The 27,522-nt window shown below is 41.2% G+C and overlaps 1 protein-coding gene across 1 annotated transcript; it reads left to right on the top strand.

The window, feature by feature from the left end:
- Positions 1-24,937: 24,937 nt before the first annotated feature.
- Positions 24,938-25,720, top strand: LOC100735676 (transmembrane epididymal protein 1A-like). The gene has a single exon (XM_003474927.2). It carries the CDS (start codon positions 24,938-24,940, stop codon positions 25,718-25,720), a length of 783 nt encoding a protein of 260 aa, XP_003474975.2.
- Positions 25,721-27,522: the final 1,802 nt, after the last annotated feature.

Below are 27,522 nucleotides of genomic sequence, written 5' to 3'. Positions count from 1 at the left end.
GCCAGCGTTTACTTTTGATGGCAGCGAACCCTCAGATCTTGTTCGTGAGAGCTGCAAACAAGGGGCTGTAGTACCGGGATACCTGAGATTCCATCTTTTGCAATGCCGCTGTGTGCCTGGTTCAAAAACCATATGCTGAGCACCTGCTGGGACTGACACACTTACTCTAATGCTCGTGTAAAAAGCTTTGGGAGATATCTTGCCCATGAGACACTGTCTCTGTCTTTAAGAATTAATGTGGTCAGGGAGAAAACAAATAGCAGTATTAAGAAGGAGGCTATGACGGAGTCTGAAAAAGACTGAAGTTCTGTTGGCTGAGGAAGACACGACTGCTCCTGCCTTGGAGGGAAGGGGTACAGGTGTACGCAAGAAGTTAGGTGGAAGCCACCTTTTGACGATGGTGGAATCCAAGCAGGCATGTAGAGGCGTTCAGGTGAAGCACACAGGATGAGCACCAGCAGAAAAGCCCAGAGCTCTGGGAACAGCAAGTTAGGCCACCTTGTTGTTCTGTGTTTTTATAACTCAAATCTCTCAGTCAATTTGAGATTCCATTTCTTCACAGGTAAAATGCAGCTAGCGCTAAGTAGTAGAAATCAAGTGACTCAAATTGTAATCAGGAGGGTGTAAAGACCACTGCATGTGCTTAAATAAAGATAATATCTCCTACACTTGTTTTTGATTTTCCTCTGTATTTCATTCTCTAACCTGATGAATTCTACTGGAATATAGTTTTGGAGCAAAGAAGGAAAATGGTACGTTGAAGTGCTGGTGTTTAAATAAGGAAGCTCAGGATGGTAACATGCAGCTCCCTGCAGGAGTGACAGTCTCGTCTCATCAAAGGACCCTAAGGTCCTGAACAGAATGAGTTCTGGGTTGAATGATCAGGTTGACTGTTTGCACTGTTACTTTCCTGATTACCAGTGCCAGGGTGGCATGGTCATCTTCTCCATGTGTCACGCCACATCTACCCCTCTCACCATCTGTGCTTCCAGATAATTAATACCCTGCTCACCTAGCCTTCTGGGTGAAGACTTTCTCTGCAGGGAGCCTTAAGACCTCCTCAGATGCTCCATTCTCAGCAGCACTGGCTTTTTGGACAGAACATCAGTAGTAGATCTCCTCTGGGGCCATCCTCTCATTTTCCACTTTTAGAATTCAGTTCCACAGACACTGGGACAGCATCTTAACTACAACTCCTCTCTCATCTCAGCAGAGTCTTCATAGTCTAGCAATAGAACTGTCCATGAGAGGCCCACCACCATGCCTGGGGGAAGTGCTAGAGTGCCTGGACTTGCAGGACTTTCGGCGGGGAGCCCACATCAGTGTTTCTGATTTTCCTTATCACTCAGCTCCTGTCCAGAGAAGTTGAGGCTGCCCAAGGATGGGAGGTGGGATTTCTCTGAAGAAACTTTGTGTGTCACTGTCCCATGCATTTCCTGCTCTCCACTCCCCACCGGACAGTGGGCAAGATGAGGATGCCCATTCCCATTCTGTCCCCTTCCGCCATGTGAGCAGGATCTCAAGGGTGTTACATGGAAAGTGGGCACGTGCACTCCAGAGTAAGAAGGTCAGGGTAAGAAGGTCTGATGCTCACCTGAGAGTTCAGCAGCAACAGGCTGTCCTGGGCTTCAGCTCCTGGACAGAAAGAGAAAGGCTCACATTCACAGAAGGGTCAAGGCTCCTGCTTGCAGGTACATGAATCTGTGGCTGTGGGAAGAAAAAGACCTCCAGGAGACCTCCAGAAGCCCCCATGGTGAGAGGGTGAAAGAGACCTAAGGATTGAGAGGAGGAGTTGAGGGCAGGCGTCTGAAGGAGAAAATGGAGACAAGCAGGCGGGTTGCCGCGATGCATGATCACATTATTCCCGAGAAAAAAAGCCACAGAGGTGCCTTTGGAGAAGGATGGTCAACCAGAGGGTGCAGACAAACACCTCAGCCTTGCAAGGCTCCTCTTCTCCCCAGTCTCCTGTTCCCTGGGCCTAGGCAAGGGAAGTCAGAGAGGGGAGCTAGAGAGTGGGCAAGAGGGAGGGAGAGACAGAGACAGAGACAGAGACAGAGACAGAGACAGAGAGAAGTTCTAAGGCAGGGTAGAGGATTTTTATTTAGAAGGCGATATTAGATTGAATTAGGATAAGTTATTTGACAACTATACTGGCCTGGCTCTTTATTAACCTGCATGGCTAAGATTTTGGTCCAGGAGTGTTTTATAGTTTCCAGAGTTCTTTTTGGGATGGGGTTGAGACAGAGTCTCATTATGTAGTTCAGATTGGCTTTGCACTCAGTGTGTAGCCCAGCCTGGCCTAGAATTTGTGGCAGTGCTCCTGCCTCAGTCTCCCAAGAGATGAGATTACAGGTATTGCCATCACACCTGACTTTCTTTTAGATATTGTTTTACTTAGTAATTATCACAGCCCATGGGATGAGTGGGGAATTGCCTTTTGAGGTTTACTTGACAAATGAAATGACAGATCAATTTGTAACATGGCCCAGCAGTACAGGACTAACAAGGGATGTAACTAGGCTCTGAAAGCAGGCTTCCTGGCTTTGGGTTTTACCTGTTAGTCATTTCACAGCGTCTAATCAGATGCCTCCAAATATGTTACGAGAAGTTCAGTGATGGAGACTGTTTAAATTCTACTTGTAGCCAGGTGTGGTGGCTCACGCCTGTAATCCCAGCACTCAGGAGGCTGAGGCAGAAGGGTTGTTGTGACTTTGAGACTAGCCTGGGCTCACAACTCTGTTGTCAGTTCAAGGCCAGCCTGAATTGCATAGTGAGACCTTGTCTCAAAAAAGACAAATAAATAAATAAATAAAAATAAATTTTACTTGTAAAAGTCTGGGGATATGCTGTGAAGATTATGTTGATTGTTGTGTTTATTCAACAAGTAATTACATCTCAATGGGAAGAGATAGGTGATAAAAAAATAAGCAATGTGTACATATAATATTAGATACAGTAAGGGAGAAAAAAGAGGGGGAGAGAAGATGATGTACCAGGTATATGAGGCTAGGGGCTGTTACTCTGAAGTAGGGTCATGGGTGAATGACAATGGTAACATTTAAGCAGAGACTGATAAATGTAAGCTAGTGAAGAGCTGTTCAGAAAGAAGGAACAGCAGGTGCCAGGGTCCTGAGGCAGGTGCATGCTTAGTGTGTTTTTGGGAAATAACCAGCATCCAGTTTTAGATGTGCTGGGTATGAGATGCCTATTAGATATCTAAATGGACGTGCTGCTGACAGGTGGATACACATCTCTGGGATTCAGAGTGGAGCCTGTGTGTTGGGGCTGAGTGAGTCAGGGAGAGATAGCCGAGAGAGCGGACAGAGGAGCAGAGGAGCTGGATTCCATGGGGCTGCACAAGTCCCCGCAGGCCTTTGCTTTCTGCTTTGAGTGGGATGGGAAGTCATAAGGGACTTTTGAGCAAAGAAGTGACTTAGACCTAAGCTTAAGACCATTTTGGGTGCGATGTTGGTAGACTGTACGGAGTCAAGAAGGAAGCAGGAGACCAGATGGGAGGCCTGGTGATTTTTCAGATGGGAGCTGAGAGCGGCCCACACTGGGAAGTGTAGGCTGAAGATAGCGAGAAGAGGTTAGCTGTGCATGTTTTTTTTGATGACAGTGTCAAGAGGATTTATTGTTCAATTAGACATGTGATATGTGAAAAATTAACAGCAAAGATGAGCCTAAGGTTTTTAGTATAAGGAATCAGATGAATTTGCGTGTTCCCGAGATGGCAAAATCTTCCAGAAGAATAGGATTTTATGGAAACACTCGGAGTTTATTTGGGACATTTCAAGTTGTAGATGTCTGTTTGGTATTAGTTATTAATGGCAAGTGGATATAAATGTCTGGAATTTGGGGAGAGATCAAGAAGACAGCATGGATTTGGGAGCTAGTCTAGTAACAAGTTAGCCCCCAAGAGTCTCATGTTTGGTGACACAAGATGCAAGCTTAGTTCACAGACAAAGGACTTTATTATAGCAATAGCAACAGCCAGAGCATCTGCATTTCCTACCTCAGGTCTCAGTTCTTTAAAGCAGTGTGAAGAGCACTGAGCGAGGCCCCTGCATGCCGTGGATTGCAGGGAAGGAACTGCTGGCTTAGCAAGGCTGAGTCCTTTGCAGTGGCTGGAGCATGCATGATTTTGTAATGGGACACATGCCTGCCCTTTACTCTGAGTGGTCCACTATGGCCATGATCTAAAACTTTGGGCTGCACAAATATCAATAAAAGCAGTCCAGGATAAAGCCAGTCAATGTCTCTGCTCACCAGCTACAAACAAATGAGCAGAATCCACAGAATTAGGGCAGAATTGTCTCCCATGTGGTGTCAACCTCCTAAGGAGCATTGTGGTAACTCTAAGGGGCATTTGTGGCTTCACAGTGATTGGGGATGTTACTGTCATCTCATGGCCCAGGGCCAGGAATATTACATATTCTGCAATGTAGGAGATAGTATCAAGCAAAAAGAATGGCCTCCTGTCCCATGCAGACATTCACTCAAGTGAAAGCAAAGCTGCCCATAATTATCTAAGGTTAGAACCTACCCCCTTTTTAGTATAGCTTGCTATGCACTTAACATTAAACCATTTTTGAAACATTAACCTTTGTTTTGCTCAGGGTTCTATCAAAAGTTAGTCACCATTTGGGGGGCAGGGATACATTGCTAACAGAAATACCAGTTGTCTGAATGATCACACTTGTACCAGATTCTTTTTGTAGCTACAAAATTATAGTAGTTTTGTGCCATACACTTATGTGTGTGTGTGTGTGTATCTTACTCAGTTTTATTTCCTAAGATCAAATACAAAGACAAAATTTTTATTATTTTACTTCCCTAAAATATAACCTCTTCATTAAAAAAAAGTCATTGTTAGATGCTCATATCAAATACTGTCGAGAGGTTGAGTGAGGAGGACTGAAAATTGACTTTTGGATTTAACAGCATGGAAATGATTACTCGTCAGGAAAAGAACAATTTCAGTGGAAAGGTGGGGTCAGAAGTCTGTTTGAAGTTGGTTCAAAAGAGCATGGGAGGACAGGAATTGAGTCAGACATACAAACAACTTCTTTGTGGCGATATCCCGTGCTGGGAGCACTGAGCAGTGTCCTGAGCACCCAGTGCTGAGTCGGAGAAATGGCTCAGTAACAGAGGCCAAAGGGGAGCTTGATGATCCTAAGGGAGGTGCTCCACAACTGCTGGCCTACTGAAACAGTGCTAAGAAGTTTGTCACTTACGGGCTAGCCAAGAAAGCCTCTGGGAATCTTTGCTTTTAAATTTTAAAAGAAACCATAGCTTTAGAAGAACGCAGAGGTGAACGGCTTAGCCAGGCTCCAGATGTGTTTCCATGCGTTATGGCCTGGCCTCACTCACTCCATCCACTTTGCAGAAGCTGCAATGCCAGCTGCATAGAGGGGCTGTGAGGCCCACTGTGGCCCGTGAAGTTTGGGTCTGACTCCTGGAAGGCAGCAGAACTCTGCTGTTCTGTGGTGGTGTGTGCCTGGAGGTCCATGAATCTCTAAGGTCTTACCTAGGGCATCTTGGTCTTCCTGTCCCCTAAGTTACCTTTTCTTTCTCCCTCTTCTCTTTCACCACCTGTGACCAAAATACCTCAATTCTATCATCATGTGGACTCAGGCTGAGCTCTACAATTACTGTGCCTGCACTTATACTCTGATTCTAACATTTACTGGCTGCATGAACTTGGGCCAGTTACCCTTTCTATGGGGCAGTTGCCTATTTCTCAAATTTAGCATTATTAGTAGTTGGAAAAAAATAAAGCCTAGCTCACTGTCCATCACAGAGTAACTCTCAATAACCTTCAGCAATGTGGTACAAAAAGCTTTTTCTACAAGAGCAAGTGAACCGGCCACATCGGGTAATGGTAGTAGCGCCCCCACCCTTAGTTACACGCGCTCTATTCACGCAGACCAGGAACAGGATCAGCGCTGAGGTGTACACGGGTGAGTTCTCCCTGTCTCCTCTTCCTGCACGCCAGAATTATGAACACAGCCTCAGGAAGCACCAGCCAATGATAACATTCCAGAAAATGCTTTTATGTGTATTATCATTTTCAATTTTCACACACCCTGGTTAACTAAGAAGAATCATTATTCTTTTGAAGTAGATGATGCTTTTGAGGTTGAAATGAGCTATGTGAGTTTCCAAAGGAAAATTATAGGCGTTGAACTGGGTGGTCTAAACTTTAAAAGCCAGTTTCCTGTCATTACAATATGCTGCCAGCATGAATGCTGAGGGAGAAGGGAGGACAATGTGGAGGAAGATGAAGTACACCCAGAGAGGGAAAAGGAAAGGTGCCCCCGTTCACACCTTCACGCGTGGGCTTCCTGTGAGGCAGCAGAATCTTTTGAGAGTAATGTACAGATTTACTCCTCTCTCCCTTTATAGACTGTGTATAGGAAACTGACGAGCAACAGTTTGAAGTGTGGATAGTCACAGCCCTCAGCCTCCACCCTGCTCTCCTCATCCCTAGTGTCGCCAGATAACAGTACAAGTCAGTGAACCCTGAAAGCTGAAAGTTAAACTAAATTCATAGTTCTTTTTTGCCAGTGGCAGAGATGTGTTCATGTGTCTTAGCATCATTCACGTATAAAGTAGTCTAAAAACAGAAAAGAAATCCCAGCGTTGTATTTCCAATCCAGTTTTCTGAACAGGCTGATGGCAGATAAACAAGTCTCACTGTCAGTAAGAAATGATTTGTGTTTCTGAACATTATTGGAGTTGGAGGACTAGCAGGAAGGTCAAATCCCAACATCTGGTCGTTCATTGTCTGGTGTAATGGAGACTCACCACTCAGCTTGAATTCTGTGTTTCATCGTACCAAAAGACCTCTGGAACTCTGAACTGTGTGTGCGCATGTGTACATGTGTGTATGTGTGTGTGTGTGTGTGCACATGATGTGTCCCTGATGTAGTAAAAATTCCTGTTTCTTGGCTTAGAAAACTTGTCAGGACTTCAGAGGGGCCAGCGAGAGCCTGATAATATTGAGTGTGGAGAGAAGTTCTGGGGCCATGAGAGGGGCATGGTGCCTGCAGCAGATCTCCTTCACAAGAATCTGCTGGCATGTGCAAGGACTATACTGTGGCACCAGAGAAACATGGAAGGAAAAATGGGGATGGCGTGGAAGTGAGTAGGGGTGGAGGTGGAGGTGGAGATAGCAGGATCATCTCCATAGCAACAGCGGCCACTCAACACATTTTATGGGATTGCAATAGCCATTAGCTGTGGGGTTCTGGAGGAAGTGGGGTGATGGGTCATAGCAGATGAGGAAAGGTCCATTTCCTATCTGGGGAATGATACTGGTTTAATTCTCATTTCAGAAGTAAGTGACATTACATCATCCAAATAATGAGTTGATTCTGTGGCAAACTGGGTGAGATTGGACCCACATATACATCTTACTAGCAATGACTTTTGTAATCTTAGAGAACTAAGACAAGGTTCCTGCTAAGGCTGGATTGGAAGTTTGGAACTTTGTCCCTTTAGAAAAGTATTAGGAGACTAGACAAACACCTCAGGCTTCTCCAATCATGTTAGGAAAGAACAAGGAAGTTGTTCTCTGCTCAGAAATCAGAGTGAAAACTGAGGCTCCTGTGAGAATCTGAAATCTCTCCAAGTTCACAGAGCAGAAACTGAGACGTTAAAGTAAAATTCAGCATTGGATTAGTGAACTCTAGCAGAAGCAAAGTAGGCTACAGATATATAAAATAAAGCTCTTAATTCTGTCTCTGGGCGTGTAAGGATGTGGTATCCGGAAATGTGTCAGCCACTGAAACCATGATGGTTGCCAATCTGAGGACAAAACTAAGGAGAATGTCAGAGAGACAGACTAGAAACAACCTGGATCCTCTAAGACTTCATTTCACCACTGAATTGACTAGCTCAGCTGCCGTGGTAGAGTTCTTGTTAAATGAATGACTTTTTTTTTTTTTTTTTTTTACTATTTAAGACAATAAAATCAGGTTTTTCTATTATTTACAGTAAAAACATCCTATATGATTTGTTACCCCATAGATTTGTGTAAAATAAGTGACATGATTCCTATAAAGTGTTTAGCACTGTGAAATGTTAATGTCTATTAACAGAACACTTTATGATGGCATACCAGTACATTGCCTTCTTATTTATAAATGTGTCATATTTCTCCAAATACATATCCCAGAACATTTTTGATCAGAAAACTCAAATTTCTTCTTTAGTGCTCCAGTTGGTGCCAAAAAAAAAAACCCCACCAAAAACACAGTAGATATGCAATAGGTATTTCATTGATAACGTTTTTTCCCTCAATGTAATCCTGAGGAATAATGCAACTGTTATGGTTTGTGTCTAGCGATCCCCCAAAGCCTCATGCTGCCATGGGAGAGAGTCTTTTGAAGGCGGGTGAATCTAACATTTGCGATTGGTTCATTGTCTAGTGCTGGGATTGGTGGTGTGATTGCTGCGCCTGCCCAGGGGTGAGTAGATGGCACACAATATGGGGGAGGAAAGGAGGTGTGCTTCCTTTTGACCTTTTTGCTCTTGTCACCTTTGGTACTTGAAGCCACCATAAACAGTCAACCCTAAGCTATATCACCCTGCCTTGGAGCCAGCTGAGTACGGACTGAAATCTCCGAAAACTGTAAACTAAATACATGTTTCCTTCCTTCATTTTGATGTTCAGGTATTTTGTCTCAGCAATGAGAGAAAAATAACCAAGGCAGCAACCCAGGCAGTGCTTTTGTGATCTGGCTGGAGATCAAATCACCAAGAAAAATGTTTATTTTGCCACCAGAAGGTGAATTCCAAGGAAATCTAAATTGTATGCAAAATGGGGAAGTGGCATATCTTTCTAAAGCTGTCTAGAAAATAGCAAAGTCACAAGTCATGAGGGCTGGAAAGGACATACAGGTCAGGCTAGGATTCCTTCCCCCAATTCTTTCCCACTATTTGTCACTACTTTACTTTTTCTAGCATTTCCTTCTGTTAACATTGGAAAGAGGGGGAAACCTTCTCCTCAAAGGCTATTTGGGCTGCCAGGAATCATCCATGTGAATTGGCGCATCCAGTTCTTATCAAGGTCACTCTGTAGAGTTCCTGCCAGGGACCAGATGGCCTGGCACAAGATCTGAGACTCAGCATCCTTTGCTGACTGCAAACATCATCCCCTCATCCTGAGGGGTCACTGAGGGTGGGGAGCTCCCCCTATCCATGCATTGATCAGTTCCTGCCATGGAGGTCAGGTGACAAGGCTTGAGAGGGCCTCATCATCTGGGTCAGTGCCAGGAGAGTATGGCACCTACATTCGGGTGTGGCTGCCCGTCCCAGGGCGAGCTTAAAGAGCTCTTGAAAATCCATGTTCTGGTCTTTCTGCCTGGTTTCTTCTCTACCCTTAACCAGAATTCTCCCACTGGCACCCCCTCTGTATTCCCCAAGCTACTGGTCTATTTGACTTACATTTCAACGTACATGCCTACTGCTTTTTAAGGACTGCCCTGTTTTTCCCCATTAGAAATAACCACATGCTCTTCTATGTTCCCACTGACTTTATTTATACTACCATCATAAAACTTGAGATGGCTTTTGTTGAGTCTTTTGTTCTAGATCAGTGTTTTTCAAACTTAGTATGCATACTAATGAGCTGAGGCTTATGGTAAGACATAGATTCAGATCCAGTAGGTCTGTGATTCTACAATTCTCACATGCTTCCAGGTGCTACTGACACTGGTGGCCTCGGGACCACCAGGTACCACTTTTGAGTTCCTTACATGAAAATGTCATGTCTTTTATCTTTGTAATACCAGCTTTCAGCACAGTTTCTGTCTGACTATGAGAAGCTAAAACACTTTCTAAACTGCAATGGAGTGGGCTAAGTTTTCTGGGATACATGACTTGGGCACATTAGAATACTCTTATAGCTGAGATTGCAGAAAATGGAGGGGAGAAGCTGTGGGCCTCCAAGGGAATGGAGAAATCCCAAGAAGAACCAAGATGGCAGCTCTACAGATGCAGAAACTCAATTGTATTGGTGTATTTGAGGTTTGAAAGAGCTGAATATGAAAAAATACAAGCCAGAAGGTGAATTTATTTGTTAATACAAAGGACGTGTCTTTCCAGTGAATTGAATGTTTATGCCTGCCTGTTTATGCCTGTATCCTTGTCTACCACCCAACCGACCACCACAGAAACCCATCCATACCTTTGTCTTCCTTGTACCCTGGGATCAGGGCCGGTACAGTTAAATAAAATTTATAGGTGGCCACTGGCTTGGGCTGAGCTCCTGCACTAAGACTAAAATGGCTCACTCACACCAAAGGTCTACACCTGCTAAGGCTGACACTTGCTCATTATCTGACTTTCCAAAAAGATAAAAATAAAAGATGACACCCAAATTCCTAAACAGGCTAGTTTTACTTGACTTGATAAGGAAGCTTCTTCTGCTTCAGTGTTTACAAAGAAAATAATTTTAAAATAACTAATCCACTTTTCATTGTTTTTCTGTTGTTTTTAGCCTTTTTATGTCTATCAAGCCATGCTCCCCTGCTCAGCTCACTGGAACCTTCATTTTATTGGATAGAATGAAATGTTACCTGATTCTAGGATCACAACTAATATACAATCTTTAAGTTTGTTCTAACTTTGTGTTTTGACACTAGGAATAACATAATTACTGTGCACTGACACAGAATGAACAATTGGATGACCTCATGGGAAAAATACAGCAGGTAAAGAAACATTTGAACAAATTGCCTCTTCTCAGACAGATTTCGTTTCATTTCAATTCTCATTTCTGTGATAGGGTATTTATTTTCTTCCAAGTACTGTAGTCTTTTTCCTTGGGCAGCTTTAGATGAAGTCAGCTAAATCTTTTGTTATCTGTGTTTTACTCTCTGTGTTCTGGACTCCATATTGACCAGTTCTATGCTTCACCCTTCATAACAATGCAGTTGCTTATATAGCTTTTCTGATTATGTTCTACCCTTGAGATAAATGCAGTGGACTTTGCTGTTGTTGTTGTTATCCGTTGCTGTTTTGAGATAGCGTCTCCTTATGTAGTTCAGGCTGGCCTGGAACTCACTATTCTCTGCCTCAGCCTCCTCAGTGCTGGAATCACAGTCATGCATGCCAAACCTGGACTACAGTTGACATTTCAATGGCAGGCATATATTATTTCTTGTCTCCAAGTTCTGGCTTCTCCTCCTGTTAGAATCACTAAAGAGTAGATAGTGTGGCATAGAAAATCAAGATTTCACAGTCCAGCGCATAGGCTGCCTGAGTGCTGAGTGACTTTTTTTTTAATTTTAAAGAGAATAAAGCAAAAGAGAACAGAACAAAGCAAATCAGAAAAGAACAATGCAAGCAAAACAGCACTTCACAACAAGACAACCAGATATCAACAGCACCTACCATAATGTCTCTTTTCTTTGAAGTAGTTGAGCATACCTTCACACATAATAATATCAAATGTAACAATATAGTATAAAACCATCAAAGAGAATGAAAATATTACAGGACATTCAAAACCAAATAACAGAAATTGAACAGTGGCTACTATAATATCTCATTTTCCTGAAAAAATTTGTTCATACTGTTACCCATATTAAAATCCAATAAGACACAATATGGTAGAACCAATGGAAACAGAAGAACAAAAGCATGGTAGGACTTCAAAACAAGATGATATTAAATCAGCAATGGCTGCCACAATGTCTTGTTTTCTTCAAAATAGCTGTTCATACCATCACACATAATAAAATCAAACAAAACAGAATAAAACTATTCCAACCAATGAATGAAAACATTATAAGACTTCAAAGCAATATAATGAGAAACCATGATTACCATAACATCTTATATACTCTTACCATTTCTTACACTAGGGAGACTATATGGTATTTTTACATGTGAGTTTGACTTATCTCACTTATGAGTGTGGTCTCAAGCTGCATTTTTTATTTATAAATATCTCAATGTGATCATTCTCTATAGCTGAGTAATACTCCATTGTATAAAAATACCACATCTTTTTTATCCATTCCTCAGTTGATGAGCACTTAGGTTGTTTCTTTTCTTTTTTTTTTTTTTTTTGAAGAAAAGGAAACGAAAAAAATACATGGAGATTAAAAAAAGGGTAGAAATAATACAAAACTACAGACAAGCAAAAGGTAAGAAATTGCCGGTTGATAAGTTACACATTGTCATCTTCGAAATAGCTGTTCAGGTTATAGAATTAAAGTATTTAGAATGACATTCAAAAAAGTGACCCTACAAACCATTCTGCTCTATGATCGAACAAAAGCTCAGTAATATGATTATCAGTCCTACACATTTGTTTTACATCTCAACGAGGGTAAGATTAACCATATCAAAACAGAACAGAACATTTAAAAAAAAATAAAAAACAATTTAAAGAAATACAGATTTCAAAGCAAGTCCACTGGAGATCTTCATTGTCTAACTGTCTCTAGCTTCTTACAAATAGTTGTCCCTATCTTCACCCACTTTATATACTTATTGCATATTATAGAACTAATCAAATCATTACAGGATGATGAAGTCCTTTTAGGTCCTCAAGTTCCAAATTAGGGAAGACAATAGCAACTACCATCGCATCTCTCATTCTCTTTGTGATAGCCGTCCCCATCTCTGCATATGCTGAAGTTGAACTGAAGAAACCAGTCCAATGTCATTCTAATCAGCAAACAATAGATCTAGAATTTATATTATAATGCTACAAAATAAGCCTCGGGTTTCTCAGTGTCTCTCCCTCAGAGTATTTGTTCCTTACATCTTGCATTATATAATCTGTTCCTGTAAATAATTTAAGAAAAAAAAACCCATGTGTGAATTTCTACCTATATATCTATCCTCTCTGTATTATAGGGAAAACCAAGTCATAGCAAGACAGCAAAACAATTTCCTAGAAAAACATGCAATGGATAAGACATATAAAACTACAATATAAATGATCTTCCATAGCTACTATGTTTTCTCTTGTTATTTTCAATAGATTTGTCCACAACACTGGCTTATTATAGTTAAACATACTATCACCTATTTTTATAAAAACTTAACTTTGACTGCATTGTAGGATTTGAGAGCTGTTACTGATTCATACCAGTATGGATATTCTTTACATCTTGTCATGCTCAGAGTAGTTTCCTCTACTTTTAGGGTTGATTCTAACAAGCATACCAATTTCAAATAGAATCAGTCAAGGCCAACCAATAGTCTTATGATTCAGATACAATTAAGATCAGTCATAGTAAGACAATGTAAGTAATACAGGATTTCAGCCTAAGTCAATAGGAAAGTAAGGATAGTTACCATGGTATAACCTGCTATTTTTGGTTCTAGAGGTCTGTGTCCTCAAATCTGACATGAGTGGACAGACCAGAACAAATTAAATTCAATCTAAATATGGCACTAGGACTACTGTGTCTTTTAAATCGTTATACACCATTAGCAATGACCTCTGCTTTTTTTTAAAATATAGTTTCAGAGCTGTCTATACTAAAGACTAGCTTACCATCTCTGCCTCATGTCTGCTACTCCACTTTTCTGCTATAATTTGTCCACCTTATTCCCTCATTCCATTGTCTGCCCCGTTCACTGAGGCCTCTCTGCCACTGTTGCTGGAATCCTGATATCTCTTCCTCTCTTTCTCTGTAATGTCCTTCAGCACTCTCTGTAGGGTTGGATTGGTGGCCATGAACTCCCACAGTTCCTCCTTGTCTTGAAAGTATCTTATTTCTTCATTAATTTTTAGAGAAAGTTTTGATGGATATATGAACTTTGGTTGCATATTTTTTTCTTTCAGGACTTGGAATATTTCTCCCCACTCCCTTCTTGACTTAAGAGTTTGTGTTGATAAGTCTGCTGTTATTTTGATAGATTTCCCGTTATAGGTAACCTGCATCTTTTCTCTGGCTGCTTTTAATATTCTGTTTTTTTGGTAGATTTCTGGGATCTCGATTATTATATGTCTAGGCGTAGATCTGTTTTGGTTGTAGGTAGCTGGTGTTCTGTATGCTTCTTTTATCTGGATATCATTTCTTTTTGCTATACATGGGAAATTTTGCTTTAATATATCTGTGAATATTTTTTGTATTTCATTTTTGGATGTTCCTGCTTCCTCACTCACATTCTTTATTCTTAGGTTATGTATCTTTTTGTCATCTTCCAGTTTTAGAATTGCTTCTTTCTGGTTCCTTGTTATTTTTAAGAGGCTTTTTCTTTCACGTTCATATGTCCTAAATCTCTCTTCAAGTTGCAGAAGGCTGTCTTTAGTTTCTGTCAAGGCATTTTGCCAATGTTCAATGGAGTTTTTAGTTTCCTGATATTCTCTTTGGATCTGTTTCATGTATTCTAAGTTATGCTTAAATTCTTCTTCAGATGCTTCTCTTTCTTTTCTGATTTCCTCAGTTCTTCCATCTGTGTTCTCTTGGGCAGGGTTTGTCATTTCTTTAATTAATCTCTTTATATCTTGCCTCACTTGGATCAGGAGTACAGCTTTAAATTCCTCTATGAGATCATGTAGGTACTTTTTAATTTCGGCTGATGCTGTTTCAAGTAGTGGATGGTTACTGTGCTTGTTCTCTTCAGTGTTTAGTTCTCCTGGGCTTATTTTCTCCTGTTTGGCAGCTGGAGATTTTTTTTAAATTTTTATCTCTTGTCATGTTTCTAGTTTCTTTCAGACTGTCCTGTAGTTCTCTGGCCCTCTCCGAATTGCTTAGGGCCTTTCAGAAGCGTGCTGGCTTGAGTTTTTGCTGTCCTCCCCAATTTACTGTTATCTGGGGTAGGCTGGGATGCAGGGGCAGTACAGGCTAGTCTCTAGCCTCTGTGCCAGTTAGTTCCTAAATTAGGCTGTACTTTCTGGTTGTCACTGAGTTGTGACTATTTTGTATCCGCTTATTGGGCCCCAAGCAGAGGCTTGGTTTAGCCCCAGTAGCTCCTGCCAGTTCTCTTTGTACCAGAAGCAGCTGAGTAATGTCACTATGGCACATGGTTCTGCCCAAATCCCAGCCGTTCTCTTCCAAACCTCTCTGTGACAGGAGCACCAGAATAGCAGATCCGCCCAAAACCAAGATGTCTCCCACTAAGTTCTCTGTGTGGAGCTGAAGCCAGCAAGTAATCAGGCTCTGCCAGGATTCAAGATGTCTTCCACCAGCCCTCCCTACAGGGGGACCTGGTGATGTCACCACGCTGCAGTTTCTGCCTCCAGGCCAAAATGTCTGCACCAGACTCTGTGTTATTGATTTCCCCATGGTGGCGGGCCGGCTGTTCTCTGGCCAACCCCAGCAGCCTCGGGGTTCCCAGTACTCACCAGAGTCTGGTGCAGGTCCTCATTCTGGGACCATTGCACACCAAGCTGCCCACCTTTCCCGCACTCCCGGCACAGCGCAGAACGGTGCACAGCGTGCGCTCCCGGCACAGCGCTGAATGGTCAGATATCTGTGCACCATTTAGATTTGAAACGCCAGAGCTTTGTACATCCACTCTGGTGCAGCGGTGCAGTCCTGGCTGCTACTTGGAGTCCCGGTCCGGGTCTCAGTTTCCCGCAATCCCCAAAAGCAACTCAGCTTTTCCTGCTGGGTCCATGGGTCAGTTTGTTGATTTAAAGGCACGGGATTTGCAGCCTCCTGTTATCAGCATTCACGGTCTCAGCACGACTTTAAATCCTCCAGCTGTACTGTCTTGGTTAATAAGAATCGCTATCGATTTGTCTGGCCCTCTCCATGTTGTCATTTTTTAGCTTCTAGTATGAATTCTCCAGACAGACTCTTCGCTCGATCCCCTAGCAAGCTGCCATTTTGAAGAACCACACTTAGGTTGTTTCCAAGATCTGGCTATTACAAATTGTGCTGCTATAAACATGGATACACATATATCACTATAGTATGATGTTTTCAGTTCTTCTGGGAATATGCCCAGATATAGAATAGCTGGGTCAAGTGGGACTTTCAATCCCAGCTTTTTGAGGAATCTCCAGACTGACCTCCACAATGGCTGCATCAGTCTGCACTCCCACCAACAGTGCAGAAGAGTTCCTTTTTCCATGAAGACTCTCCAGCATTTGTAGTTTTCTTGATCCCGGCCATTCTTTCTGGAGTAAGATGGAATCTCAGTATGGTTTTAATTTGCATTCCTCTAGTGACTAATGGTGCTGAACATTTCATGTATTTATTTTCCATTTGTATTTCTGAGAACTATGTATTCATCTCAGATGCCCATTTTTGGATTGAGCATCTTTGAATTTCAGGGATCTGATTTTTTTAACTCTTTATATGATCTAGACAGTAATCCTTTGTCTGAGGGACAGTTCACTAAGGTTTTTCCCAATTTGTGAGTTTTCTTTTCACTATGCTGGAGATTTCTTTTGACATGCATAAACTCTTTGATAAGACGTGATCCCAGTTACTGATTCTGGGAAGCATTTCTCGTGCAGTTTGATTCTTGTTTATGAATTCTCTACCTACCCCTATGTCTTCAAGATTTTTAACTACTTTGTCTTCCAACAGATTTATTGCTTCTGGTTTAATATTGAGATCTTTGATCCACTTAGATTTTAGTTTAGTACAGCGTGATACGCATGGGTCTAGTTTTAGTTTCCAGCATATGGAGAGCCAATTTTTCCAGCACCATTTATTAAGGAGACTATCTTTCTTCCAGTGAATGTGTTTGATCCCATTATCAAAGATAAGGTGGCTGAGTGTGTTGGTAGTTGTAGTTGTATCTTCTAATCTATTCCATTGATCTTTGGCTCTGTTTTTATTCCAGTACCATGATGATTTTATTACAGTTGCTTTGTAGTATAACTTCAACTCAAGGATTGTGATGCCTCCGGCCTTGCCTTTGCTGCTTAGAATTGCCTTTGCTATTCTAGGTCTCTTCTGGGTCCAGATTAATTTTAGGAGTGATTTCTCTAGATCTATGAGGTATACTAGTGGTATACCTAGTGGTATATGAGGTATACTAGTGGTATTCCTTGATTGGAATTGCATTAAATCTGTATAACAATTTTGGAATAATGATCATTTTCGCAAAATTAGTTTTCCTAAAAATGAACAAGGGATGTCTTTCCATTTTCTGAAGTCCTCTTCAATTTCTTTTTTCAGAATACTATAATTTTCCTTGAATAGATCTTTTACTTCTTTTGTTAGATTAATTCTTAAGTATTTCATTCTTTGGATGCTATTGTGAAGGGTGTGGCTTCTCTTATTTTTCTCTCAGTGACTTTGTTGTTAGTGTATAGGAATGCTATTGATTTTTGAGTGTTGACTTTGTATCCAGCTACATTACTAAATTTATTTGTTATATCTAGGAGTCTTTCAATGGAGTTTTGGGGGTCTTCTATGTAGAGCATCATATCATCCACAAATAGTGATAGTTTAACTTCCCCTTTTCCTATCCTTACTCCTTTTCTCTCCTTATTTCTCTCTCTTGTCTAATTGCTCTTGCTATTATTTCCAGTACTGTGTTGAATAGGAGTGGTGATAATGGACATCCTTGTCTTGTGCCTGATTTTAGAGTAAAGACTTTCAGTTTTTGGCCATTTAATATGATGCTGGTTGTTGGTTTGTCATAGATGGTCTTTATTATATTGAGGTAAAGACCATCTATTTCAATTTGCTATAAGGTTCTTATCATGAATAAGAGTTGGACCTTATCAAAAGCTTTTTCTGCATCTATAGAAATGATCATGTGATTCTATTTTTGGTTTTATTGATATGGTGGATAACATTTATTGGTTTATGCATGTTGAACCATCCCTGCATTGCTAGAACAAATCCCACTTGGTTGTGGTGTGTAATCTTCTCAATGACTTGCTGCGTTCTGTTTGCCAATATTTTATTGAGAATTTTTGCATCTATGTTCACTAGGGATATTGCCCTGTAGTTCTCTTTTTTAGTTGAGTCTTTGTCAGGTTTTGGTACTAGAGTAACATTTGCTTCCAGGAATGAGTTAGGAAGAATTGCTTCCTTTCCAATTTCATGGAAGACTTTGAGGAGTGTCAGCATTAAGTCTTCTTTGAATTTCTTGTGGAATTCCACAGTGAATCCGTCTGGGCCTTGGCTCTTCTTTTTTGGTAAGGATTTAATTACATTTTTAATTTCATTAATATAAATTGGGTTATTCAGCAGTTTTACATCTTCTTGACCTAGTTTTGGTATTTCATATGTTTCTAGGAATCTGTCCATTTCTTCTGTGTTATTGTACCTATGAGAGTAGAGGTTTTTGAAATAGGTGTTGATGATCTTTTGTGTTTCCACAGTCTGTAGTGATTTCACCCTTTTCATTCTTTATTGCATGAATCTGAGTTTTTTTCCTTCCTTTTTAAAATAGGGCTTATCAATTTTATTTATTCTTTCAAAGAACCAATTCTGATTCAGTGATTCTTTGGATTGTTTTCTTAGTTTCTATTGCATTAATTTCTGCTTGGATTTTTATAATTTCTTCCCTTCTTTTGACTTTAGGCTTGACTTGCCCTTCTTTTTCTAGATGTTTGAGATGTAGCATTAGGTTGTCTATTTGTGTTTATTCTGTTTTCCTGATGTGGGAATTCACTGCAATAAAGTATACTCTGAGGACTGCTTTCATTGTGTCTCACAGATTCTGGTAAGTTGTATTTGTATTTTTGTTTGCTTGTAGATATCTTTTAATTTCCTCTGTGACTCACTGATTGCTCAGGAGTGTATTAGTCAATGTCCATGTGTTTGTGGAGTCTTTGCAGTTTCTTTTATCATTAATTTCTAGTTTCATGGTGCTATGGTCTGATAACATGCATGGATAATTTCAATTCTTTTGCATTTTCTTAAGTATGTTCTGTTATATATTGGTTTATTTTTGACATGTTGTTTTTCTGCTGTTGATTCTTTACCTTTCCACTCTGCTTAGTTGTCTGCCTTGCTTAATGGTTTTTTCCTATGTCTATCTAGAATGTCATTCAATATTCTTTGCAGGGTTGGTTTGGTGATCATGAAGTTATTCAGCTGTTCTTTATAGTGGAAGTATCTTATTTATCCATCCATTTTGAAGGACAGGTTTTCAGGGTACATCAGTCTAGGTTAGAAGTCATTTTCCTTTAGGATCTGAAATACTTCACTCCATGTTCTTCTTGACTTCATTGTTTGTGTTGAGAAGTCTGCTCTGACTGATAAGTTTTCCTTTGTAGGTGATCTGTCTTTTCTAACAGCTTTTAATATTCTGTTCTTATGTTGGATTTCTGGGATGGTGATTGTTATATGCCTGGGTGTAGATTTATTTTGATTATGGCTATTTGGAGTTCTATATGCTTCACTGATCCATATGTCAGTTTCCATTCTCATGTTTGAGAAATTTTCAGGTATTACTTCTGCAAATAGCCTCTTGATGTCATTTGTGTTGTCCTCTTCTTTTTTGTTTATCCCTATCAATCTTTGTTTTTCTTTGCATCACCTTGTAGCTGTTAAATTGTTATTTCCTGATTCCTTGTTATTTTTAAAAGATCTTTCCTTCCCTGTTCACTAGCTGCAATCTTGTCTTTGAGGTTGAAATTCTATCTTCATTTTCATTGAGGCAGTTTTGCCAACTTTTGATGTAATTGTTGATTTCCTGTATATCTCTTTTTCTGCTTCATGCATTCTGTTTGTTTCTTATATCGTTCATTCAGGGTTTCCATCTTTTTGCATTGTTCCTCTGATTTTTCCAGTATGTCTCCTTTCGATGTGTTCAGCATTCCTCTCATTACATTTATCATTTCTTCTTTTACCTGGGGGATTATTTCTGATTTGAGTTCTTTTATAGCTTCCTGGAGTTGTTTCTTTATTTCAGTTGTTATAATTTCAGGCATTTCAGGTGTATAGCTTATATTTTCTTCTATGTACAAGGCCCCTAGGCTTGCTAGAGATGTGCTGGAGGTTTGAGATTGCATTTTGGTCTTTCGTTTGTCATTTTCCTATCTTTCCAGGTTTCTTTTTTTTTTTTTTTTTTTTTTTTTGGTCTTTTTCGTTTTTACCGGTACCGGGGATCGAACTCACGACTGCCTGCTTGCAAGGCAGGCGCTTTTGCCGCTGAGCTAAATCCCCAGCCCTTTTCCAGGTTTCAAGCAATGTTCCTGAGCTTCCCCCCGGCGTGTTGGAAATCACTTCCTGTGCCCTCAGCCCCTCAGATTGAATGAAGGTCGCTGAGCGTGGCCCAGTCAGGCCCACAGGACCTCTTGTGTCTCCTGTGGTGGTTTGAAAGCTGGGCGGGGTCTTAACCACTGGGAGCAATGGAGTGCTGAGTGACTTTGAGGGATGTGGGCTCATTGGGAAGAAGGGTACAGGGCCAATCTTGGTGCGATTACATTTTAACCTTAGCTGAGTGGGAGGTGTGGTATGCTGTGTGTTCTAGTGCTTCTGGCTGACAGCTGGCTTGTGAGCCTATCTCGTACATACTTGGTTACCAACTAGCCCAGCACCCATGGAATGTTCCATGAGCCTCCATTCTCTGGGCTTCAGATTCTTTCTCTGTGAAAAAAAAAAAGGATTTAAAAGAAATCAACAGCATGGTCTCATCCAGCCCTAAGATTGATAACTAGAATTAGAATATTATTTCATTTAATATATTTGTTTAAAAATATATTTAATTTAATATAGCAGTGTTTATATTCATAGCTTACTTTAAGATACAATATTACATGGAATGCCCATAATTCCAGATTTATATATGAGAGGATTAGTCTTACAGAAGATAAATGATTTGTCTTAAAACATCCATCTAACAAATGGCCATGTTAGGTCTCAAACATGGATCTGAGTCTTGCTTTTCCTACTGGCTAACAGATACTGGCTCCAGGAATACTTTTAAACCAGCCCCTATCCTTCCAAAAAAAACCCCTTCAGCCCTGGTTCCCTCTGCTCCCCCTTCTTTTCTTATCTCGTCTTGAGGTCCAAGCTGCTTTCACCCACCTTAGGATTCCTCTGAATTCTCCATAGTTCTTTTGCCTTCTCTGCTTCTCTTTTCATCCCTTTCTACATCCCTCTGAGCCTCCTCCCTCTCCCATCTGCCTCTCTGGAGTGCCAGTCTCTCTTGGTAAACATTTCTGGGCTTTCTCCTTCTGAAGATGTTGCTCACTCTCCTGGGTGACTGTGGGGTGGTGAGGTCTGTGGGTTGGTGACGGTAGGGAGATGGCACCCAGATGTACCTTAATAACCAGGTGATGGTTTCTAATCCAGTGCCATGGTTTCCAAGCATCCGGGGAAGAAAGGTCAGTATTGGAGTCATACCTCGAGTTCTGGGAGGAGGTATAACTCAAAAAGAGACTGGAGTGAGACAAGACTTGTAATCTATACTTGTAACAAAGTTTCTCCAAGATGATGCTGACGTGTAGGAAGGTTCATACCCACTAGGGTCCAATCCTGAGGCTGAGTTCAAGAGTGATCAGGTGCCCACAGGGTTATGAGTTGGGCCACCTCATTGAATGCAGATGTGTAGCCCACAAATGTCATGTAGGGCATTGGACACTTGTTCATTCCTCATCTCAGGTGTCAGTAGTATGTTTAAATCAGTAGGTAGAACTCCTTGCTTCTTATACATATGATAAACAGAGTGATAACTAAATTTTCATAGGGAGAAGATGGTGAGGATGAATCTGCTGAATAGATCCCCCTTAGGGGAGGCAAAAATGAAAACAAAAGTGTTGAAAAACAGTGGGTTATGCAAGGATGACTGTGTCTCTGAGAGTAATGTCAAGTCATCCATGTCCTTTCATTCCGCATCTCTGGGTCGCAGGACAGACGATTCAAAGACAAGACTGGAGCTTACATGCTATAGTTTTTCTAGCTATTAACCAAAAATGGTTAGATTTCCCTGACTTCTACAGTTAGGGTGATTTATTTCTCTACAATGCATAGCTCTAGTTATTTACTTCATTCATTTATTATTTTGCATTTAGCATTAGTAACCCAGCACCACTGGTACCTATATATGTTGTCTTATAACTGCATTATGAGGTATTTTATAGTGGAGACCATGTACAATGCATTAACTTACTCATCCTGAGCACCTTCAGGCATGACCTAGGATCTAAAAAGACAAAGACCATAAGACATATTTTCTGACTTTAAAGACTTCTCAGTAATAGTTGTGAAACCGTGTGACAAATGTAATGATAGAGATACATACAATGTGTGCAGAGAAGAATCTTATGTGGCTGGGAGAGGCAGTGCTTGAACTGAGCCTTGAAGGAAAAATGAAAAGGAATTTCATAAAGCATGGGTAAGAGACAGGAAGACTATGCCAGGCTGAACTGGAGATGAGTCCAGGCCAAGGGACGAGGGTTTTTGAAGCTTTTTCTAAGGGCCTAGAGAAATGCTACTGGAGAATTTAAGTTAGCCAGGGACACAGTAAGTCCCCTTCTCAGAGCTCCCCTGGCTGCAGTGTGACAGGAGCAGAGGAGGACTGGAGCCTCACTGAGAGATGCTGCAGTAATGCAGAGTCAGTGATGCCTGAACAGGGGTGGGAGTGAAGCAGAAGGGACCAACTGCAAGGATCATTTAGGAAGGATGATGCAGAGATCCTGTGCATTCAGAATTTGTGAGTGTGAGTGAAAATTAGTATCATCACGGTAAGGGAAGCTTTTTCACTATCTGTTAATGCATAAAAGGGAACAGTCTGTGCTATAGTTTGGATTTGGGATATGTTTGGTTCATCTGTCCTCAGTATGGCACTAACGGGAAGGCATGGAGGCTTTAAGAAGTGGGACTGAGGTCACTGTGGAGCTGCCCCCCGAGGGACTGTGAATCCCTTCTCTTACCCCTGTGTCATACCTTTCTTAGTCATATGGTAAGGGACTTTCTTGGCCTGCTACCATGATATGCTGTCTTCCAATCCTCAATACAGACCCAAAAGTCATGGGTCCATCCTATCATGGATTAGAAGCTTCAAAACTCTGACTCAAAACATTCCTTTTTTCTTCACAACTTGTTTATCTCAGGTATTCTTTGATGAAAGCTGACTAATAATCTATGACCCATTTATTTTCTCCCCTAAGAAAAATTACTTACCACAGTTCATTAAAACCAAACAAAAAACCAGATAGGCTAGTATGTCTATCAATAAAGACCTGGATAAAGGAAAAAAAAAAAAAACATTTAAAACCAGAAGCGCCTCCGTGCAACAGCACATTACATGGCTGACCAGAAAACCTGATACACAAAGACTCACACACTAAGAGAACAAAGCTCATCTTGGAATTTGAGCGAGTGCCTTTACAGCTGTCCCCCAACATTTTACCTGATAGATTTGTTCACTATTCAGCCTGTCTTACTCCTTATTTATTTAAAATTTCTTAAATATTGGGTACATATGAAATAACACTGATAGAACATATGCAAACCACGTAATTCTGATGTACTCGATACTTTTGTGCTCACCACTAAGAAAAACATCACTAGTTTCAAAGTTCTTTCTGTCCTTCTCAAGCCTTATTTTTCCCCTTCTCTTAGGTGAACATTTTCCTGAATTTTGATTATAGTTCCACATACTTTTCATGTTTAGTTTTGTGCATTTTTGCACTTTATATATGGAACCATATGGAAGGTGATTAGTTTGATCAACACAAAATCATAGCTTCTTATATCAATAATAACCAAATAGAAGATCCTTTCATAGTAGCAACAAAAGTTAGTCTACCAACAAATAAACCAAAGTGACAAGCTATATGTTTCACATGGAACAAAATTTGAAACGTCCCTTGATTGGCTGCCATGAAGATAATATGACCATTCAGTCCTAAATAAGCTTGCATTTCCTGAGAGTAAATATTTTATGGCAAGCTCACACTAAGTTACTAGCTTAATGTGCTAGTTACTAGCTTGGAAGAAATGTCCTCACCAGGACATCTGAAAATTTCAGTATTCCAATGCTGTCATACCCATGGGACACATTACCTGCATAAGAGTTCCCTGGAGGTATTTATTGAAATACTTGCTGCAGCACTAACCCCAAGAGACTCCAAATCAATCCTTCTGGGTGGATATATTCACCTGCATTTTAAATTGGAAAAACTCTGCTTCAGCCCAAAGGAAAGAATCTCGAATGGTAGCATCTCAGTTTTTTGTCTGTTTGTTTTTTTCTGAAGCTCAGAAGAGAGATTTCTCAGGAGTGAAAAGTTCTCTGGCAGTATTCAGACCACATCAGGATCATGGGCATATCAGGTGTTTACTTGGGGCCCTAACAATGATCTCTGCCTAGAGGACTGCTTTTGTACCTGGTGCTTGTACATAGTTATATAGAAAGGGTCTAAAGGGATACACCCTACATTGTATGCCCTTTGTACCTTCTCTGAGTTCTTCCTTATGTTTTGTGAGTTTGGAACTGTCATGATCAGAACTTAACATTCTCCAAAGTTCTTGTGCTGAGATCCTCACTCCTACATGGATGCTACTAGGAGGAGAGGACAGTGAGAAAATGCCACATGTGAGAAAGCAAGCCCTCATCAGACGTGGACTTGCTGACATCTTTATTTTGGACTTCCAACTTCTAGAAAGATGATAAACAAATTTGTGCTGTGTGTTAGCCACCAGCTCATGGTATTTTGTTGTTGGTATTATTTATGGTATTTTGTAGTCTGAGCAGACAAAGTCAGGAAGGAAGGTCACAATTGAGTGGAGAGTGGGTTCAAAGACAAGGGGGCCTATAGCACAGGATCTGAGAACGACGTGCTTACTTCATGGTTGGTCAGTGGTGAGCTGGCTATGGATGAAGCAGAGCAGAAGACTACAGCGGAAACCATGACACCCACCCCACCATAATTTTGGGCTTCTTCCAAAACCATTTCACGCCTGTATGTGGATGCAGTAGACTGAATGGTGGATATAAGTAAGCTGCAGGAGGCTCTTGCCACATACTAGAACCTGACTGAGTGGTCATTCCTGAACCTTTAGCCTGTGCCTTTGAATTCACTGCCTTCAGCCATATGGGAGGATTTGAAGGTCATCTGTACCCAGGGCTGTCTTTTTTCCTCTATGGACTTTACCATGCAGTACTCCTCTCCAGGGCTTTGATACACAACTGCCCTGTCCAGTATCCATCATGCCATCCTTGGAAGAAAGGAAGATGGGCATGGCTGAGGCAAATGTACTATATTGGCTTCCTGAAGATGCTGAGCGCCTGCATTGCAGTAGCTCAAGAGCTCCATAGCATTCAGGGACGGCTGGTACTTATCAGCAAGGTATATCATCAGAGAAACTTTATGTACCGCAAACAGTGGCAGCATCTTACTCTCTACATGACGTTTTTTCTGAGTGGATGTTTAGACGTGGTGAGTCAAAACCTGCTGCCTCACAGGTGCGCCGCACTAGAGCAAGGTGCCCAAGCCCTGGGCACATTTATAAACCTGCCTCTGATGCTGTCTCACATGCAGGACACAGAAGGAGTGGAGCTGCAGTCTCACATGCTGCTCACTCAGGCCATGTTCCTGCTGACCCTGGTGGTGACCACAGAGCTGTGGGCTCCCAGCGATACACTAATCTGGATGATGAAAGCCTTTTTGTATATGATCATAGGCTCTTGGCTGATGCAAATAGGCTTTATGCTGTACAAACCCATCTCGGGCTACAAATGGATGGATGATGACAAAAATGACATAGAGTTCACCACCACTTTCTTCTGCTGGCATGTGTTGTTTAATGCCATTTTGATGATCTGGATCTATAGCTTCTCTTTTGTGTGGCATCGCTATATTTTTGTCAATGCCTGAACTCAGATGTATTCCAAGTTTTTCCCTGTTGCTTGCATACTCCAGATCAGCTGGAAGAGAAGCTCTCAGAGGTGAGTGCTCAGAGAGCGGGATCAGGCATGCTGTATTCTGAGGTCTGGCCTGGGACCGCAGACTCCATTATCCTCTCAGGTTCTAGGTCTCTTCTGCATTCATATGAAAGTGGACTGTTATTTTGACTTTATAGCATTCATAGAACTGTTTTTAAGTTCTCCCCTTTGATCACCCTGTGACCTGTCAAATGCAAAATCAGAGCTTTGGAGAAAGTTTCTTCCTCTGAGGATCTAGTAGACCAGAGCAGCCCTGTACATAGGGAGGGATCCCAGGGCTTATCTACCTCCAGGGCTTCCCCGAATGCAGATTCTTCTCCTAGGCAAGCGGTGCATTGAACTTCACACTTCAGAATCAAATTCCATGTAAGTAGGCTTGCCTGGACCCACTTTTTTTTGGTTCTTCTGTATGATAAAGTGTTATGGCTTATTTATTCTCCATATGTTTCTTTTTAATCCTCACAACTATCCTTTATAGGTGGGTAAAACTCACAGGGGTAAAGAAAGTGGCTTATGGTAGCAAGATATTTTTTATTTGTCACATAAGATTATACCTGGATGTCAAGGGGTGGAATTCTGAGTAGAGTCAAATTATCAGACATGCTAGGATAGGAAAAGTCTATTAAAAAGTTCTCTTTCTTGAGAATAAAACATCTCGTTAGGATACAGAGGGACTGGGGCAAGGATTCTAGAGGATAATCATCCTTCTTACTCCTTTTTATGTTCTAGCTCTTGGGATAACTAAATGTACTCTGTAGTTCTAGATCTATCTTTCCTTTCTAATTTGCTTGTTCAAAAGTTAAGAAGCCTGGGGATTTAACTCAGCAGCATAAGTGCCTGCCTTCCAAGTGTTAGGTCGTGAGTTCGATCCCTGATACCAAAAACAACAACAACAACAAAAGTTAAGAGCCAGGCATGGTGGTGTACACCTATAATCCTGGTACTCTGGGAGATTTAGGCAAGAGGACTGCAAGTTGGAGTGACTTCGTGAGACTCTGTCTCAAAATAGGAACAAAACAAAACAACAACAACAAAAAAAACCCTAACTGGGCTGAAACTCCTGTACTGAAAAAAATTTAAGGTAGTTTTCTGGTTGTCAAGGATCTTTGCCTTCTGGTTTGGAGGAAGGGGTCATGCTAGATTTCTGAGTTTTGCAGAGGAGAGCCGTGTTTCCTAGAATAATTTAGATGAGGCTCAACCAACATGTGATGAGCTCCTGCGGACAACTCACACCTGAACCAGTGGGAGCATCAGCTGGAAATGCTTCTCTGCACTGGAGATGGACAGCAGTGCCTACAGGGGAATAAAATAAGCTCAGCCTCCTTGTGCTCCCTTGGTCCCGAGGACTGGATCGACAGAGCTCTAGAGTGTTCCCTGCAGGCTCTGCCCCTTTCCTAGTTCACCTGTGGGTCGTAGCCATGCTTCTCCTCCACACCTCGGATGCTGTTTCTGACCTTGGTTCAGCCTGTGGCTCCTCCTGCCCTGGCCTGGCTGAGCTTTCCTTTAGAGTCTTGGCATTGGCGTGGTAAGGAGTCTGCTTTTCCTATTGATCTGGGAAAACTGCTGGATACTTCACTCAATCTTCCCTTTTTTATTTTAAGAGTACATTTTGGATTTTTCTTGAATATAAAATAAATGTTTTTTGGTTTTGTTTCTTTATTTTTTGTTGTTGTTATTTGTTTGTTTTTGTTGATGTACAATTTGGGAGGCCATATCTTTGACTAGATAGAAAAG

This window comes from Cavia porcellus, unplaced genomic scaffold (assembly GCF_034190915.1).
Source record: "Cavia porcellus strain 051 isolate PalLab524CR breed Dunkin Hartley unplaced genomic scaffold, mCavPor4.1 scaffold_29, whole genome shotgun sequence".
NCBI classification, from domain to species: Eukaryota; Metazoa; Chordata; class Mammalia; order Rodentia; family Caviidae; genus Cavia; species Cavia porcellus.
This window is presented reverse-complemented; position numbering and strand designations above follow the sequence as displayed.

What these genes read in the sequence shown, in the direction of transcription:
- LOC100735676 (XM_003474927.2), top strand. Translation starts at nt 24,938, where the DNA reads ATGGGAGGATTTGAAGGTCATCTGTACCCAGGGCTGTCTTTTTTCCTC.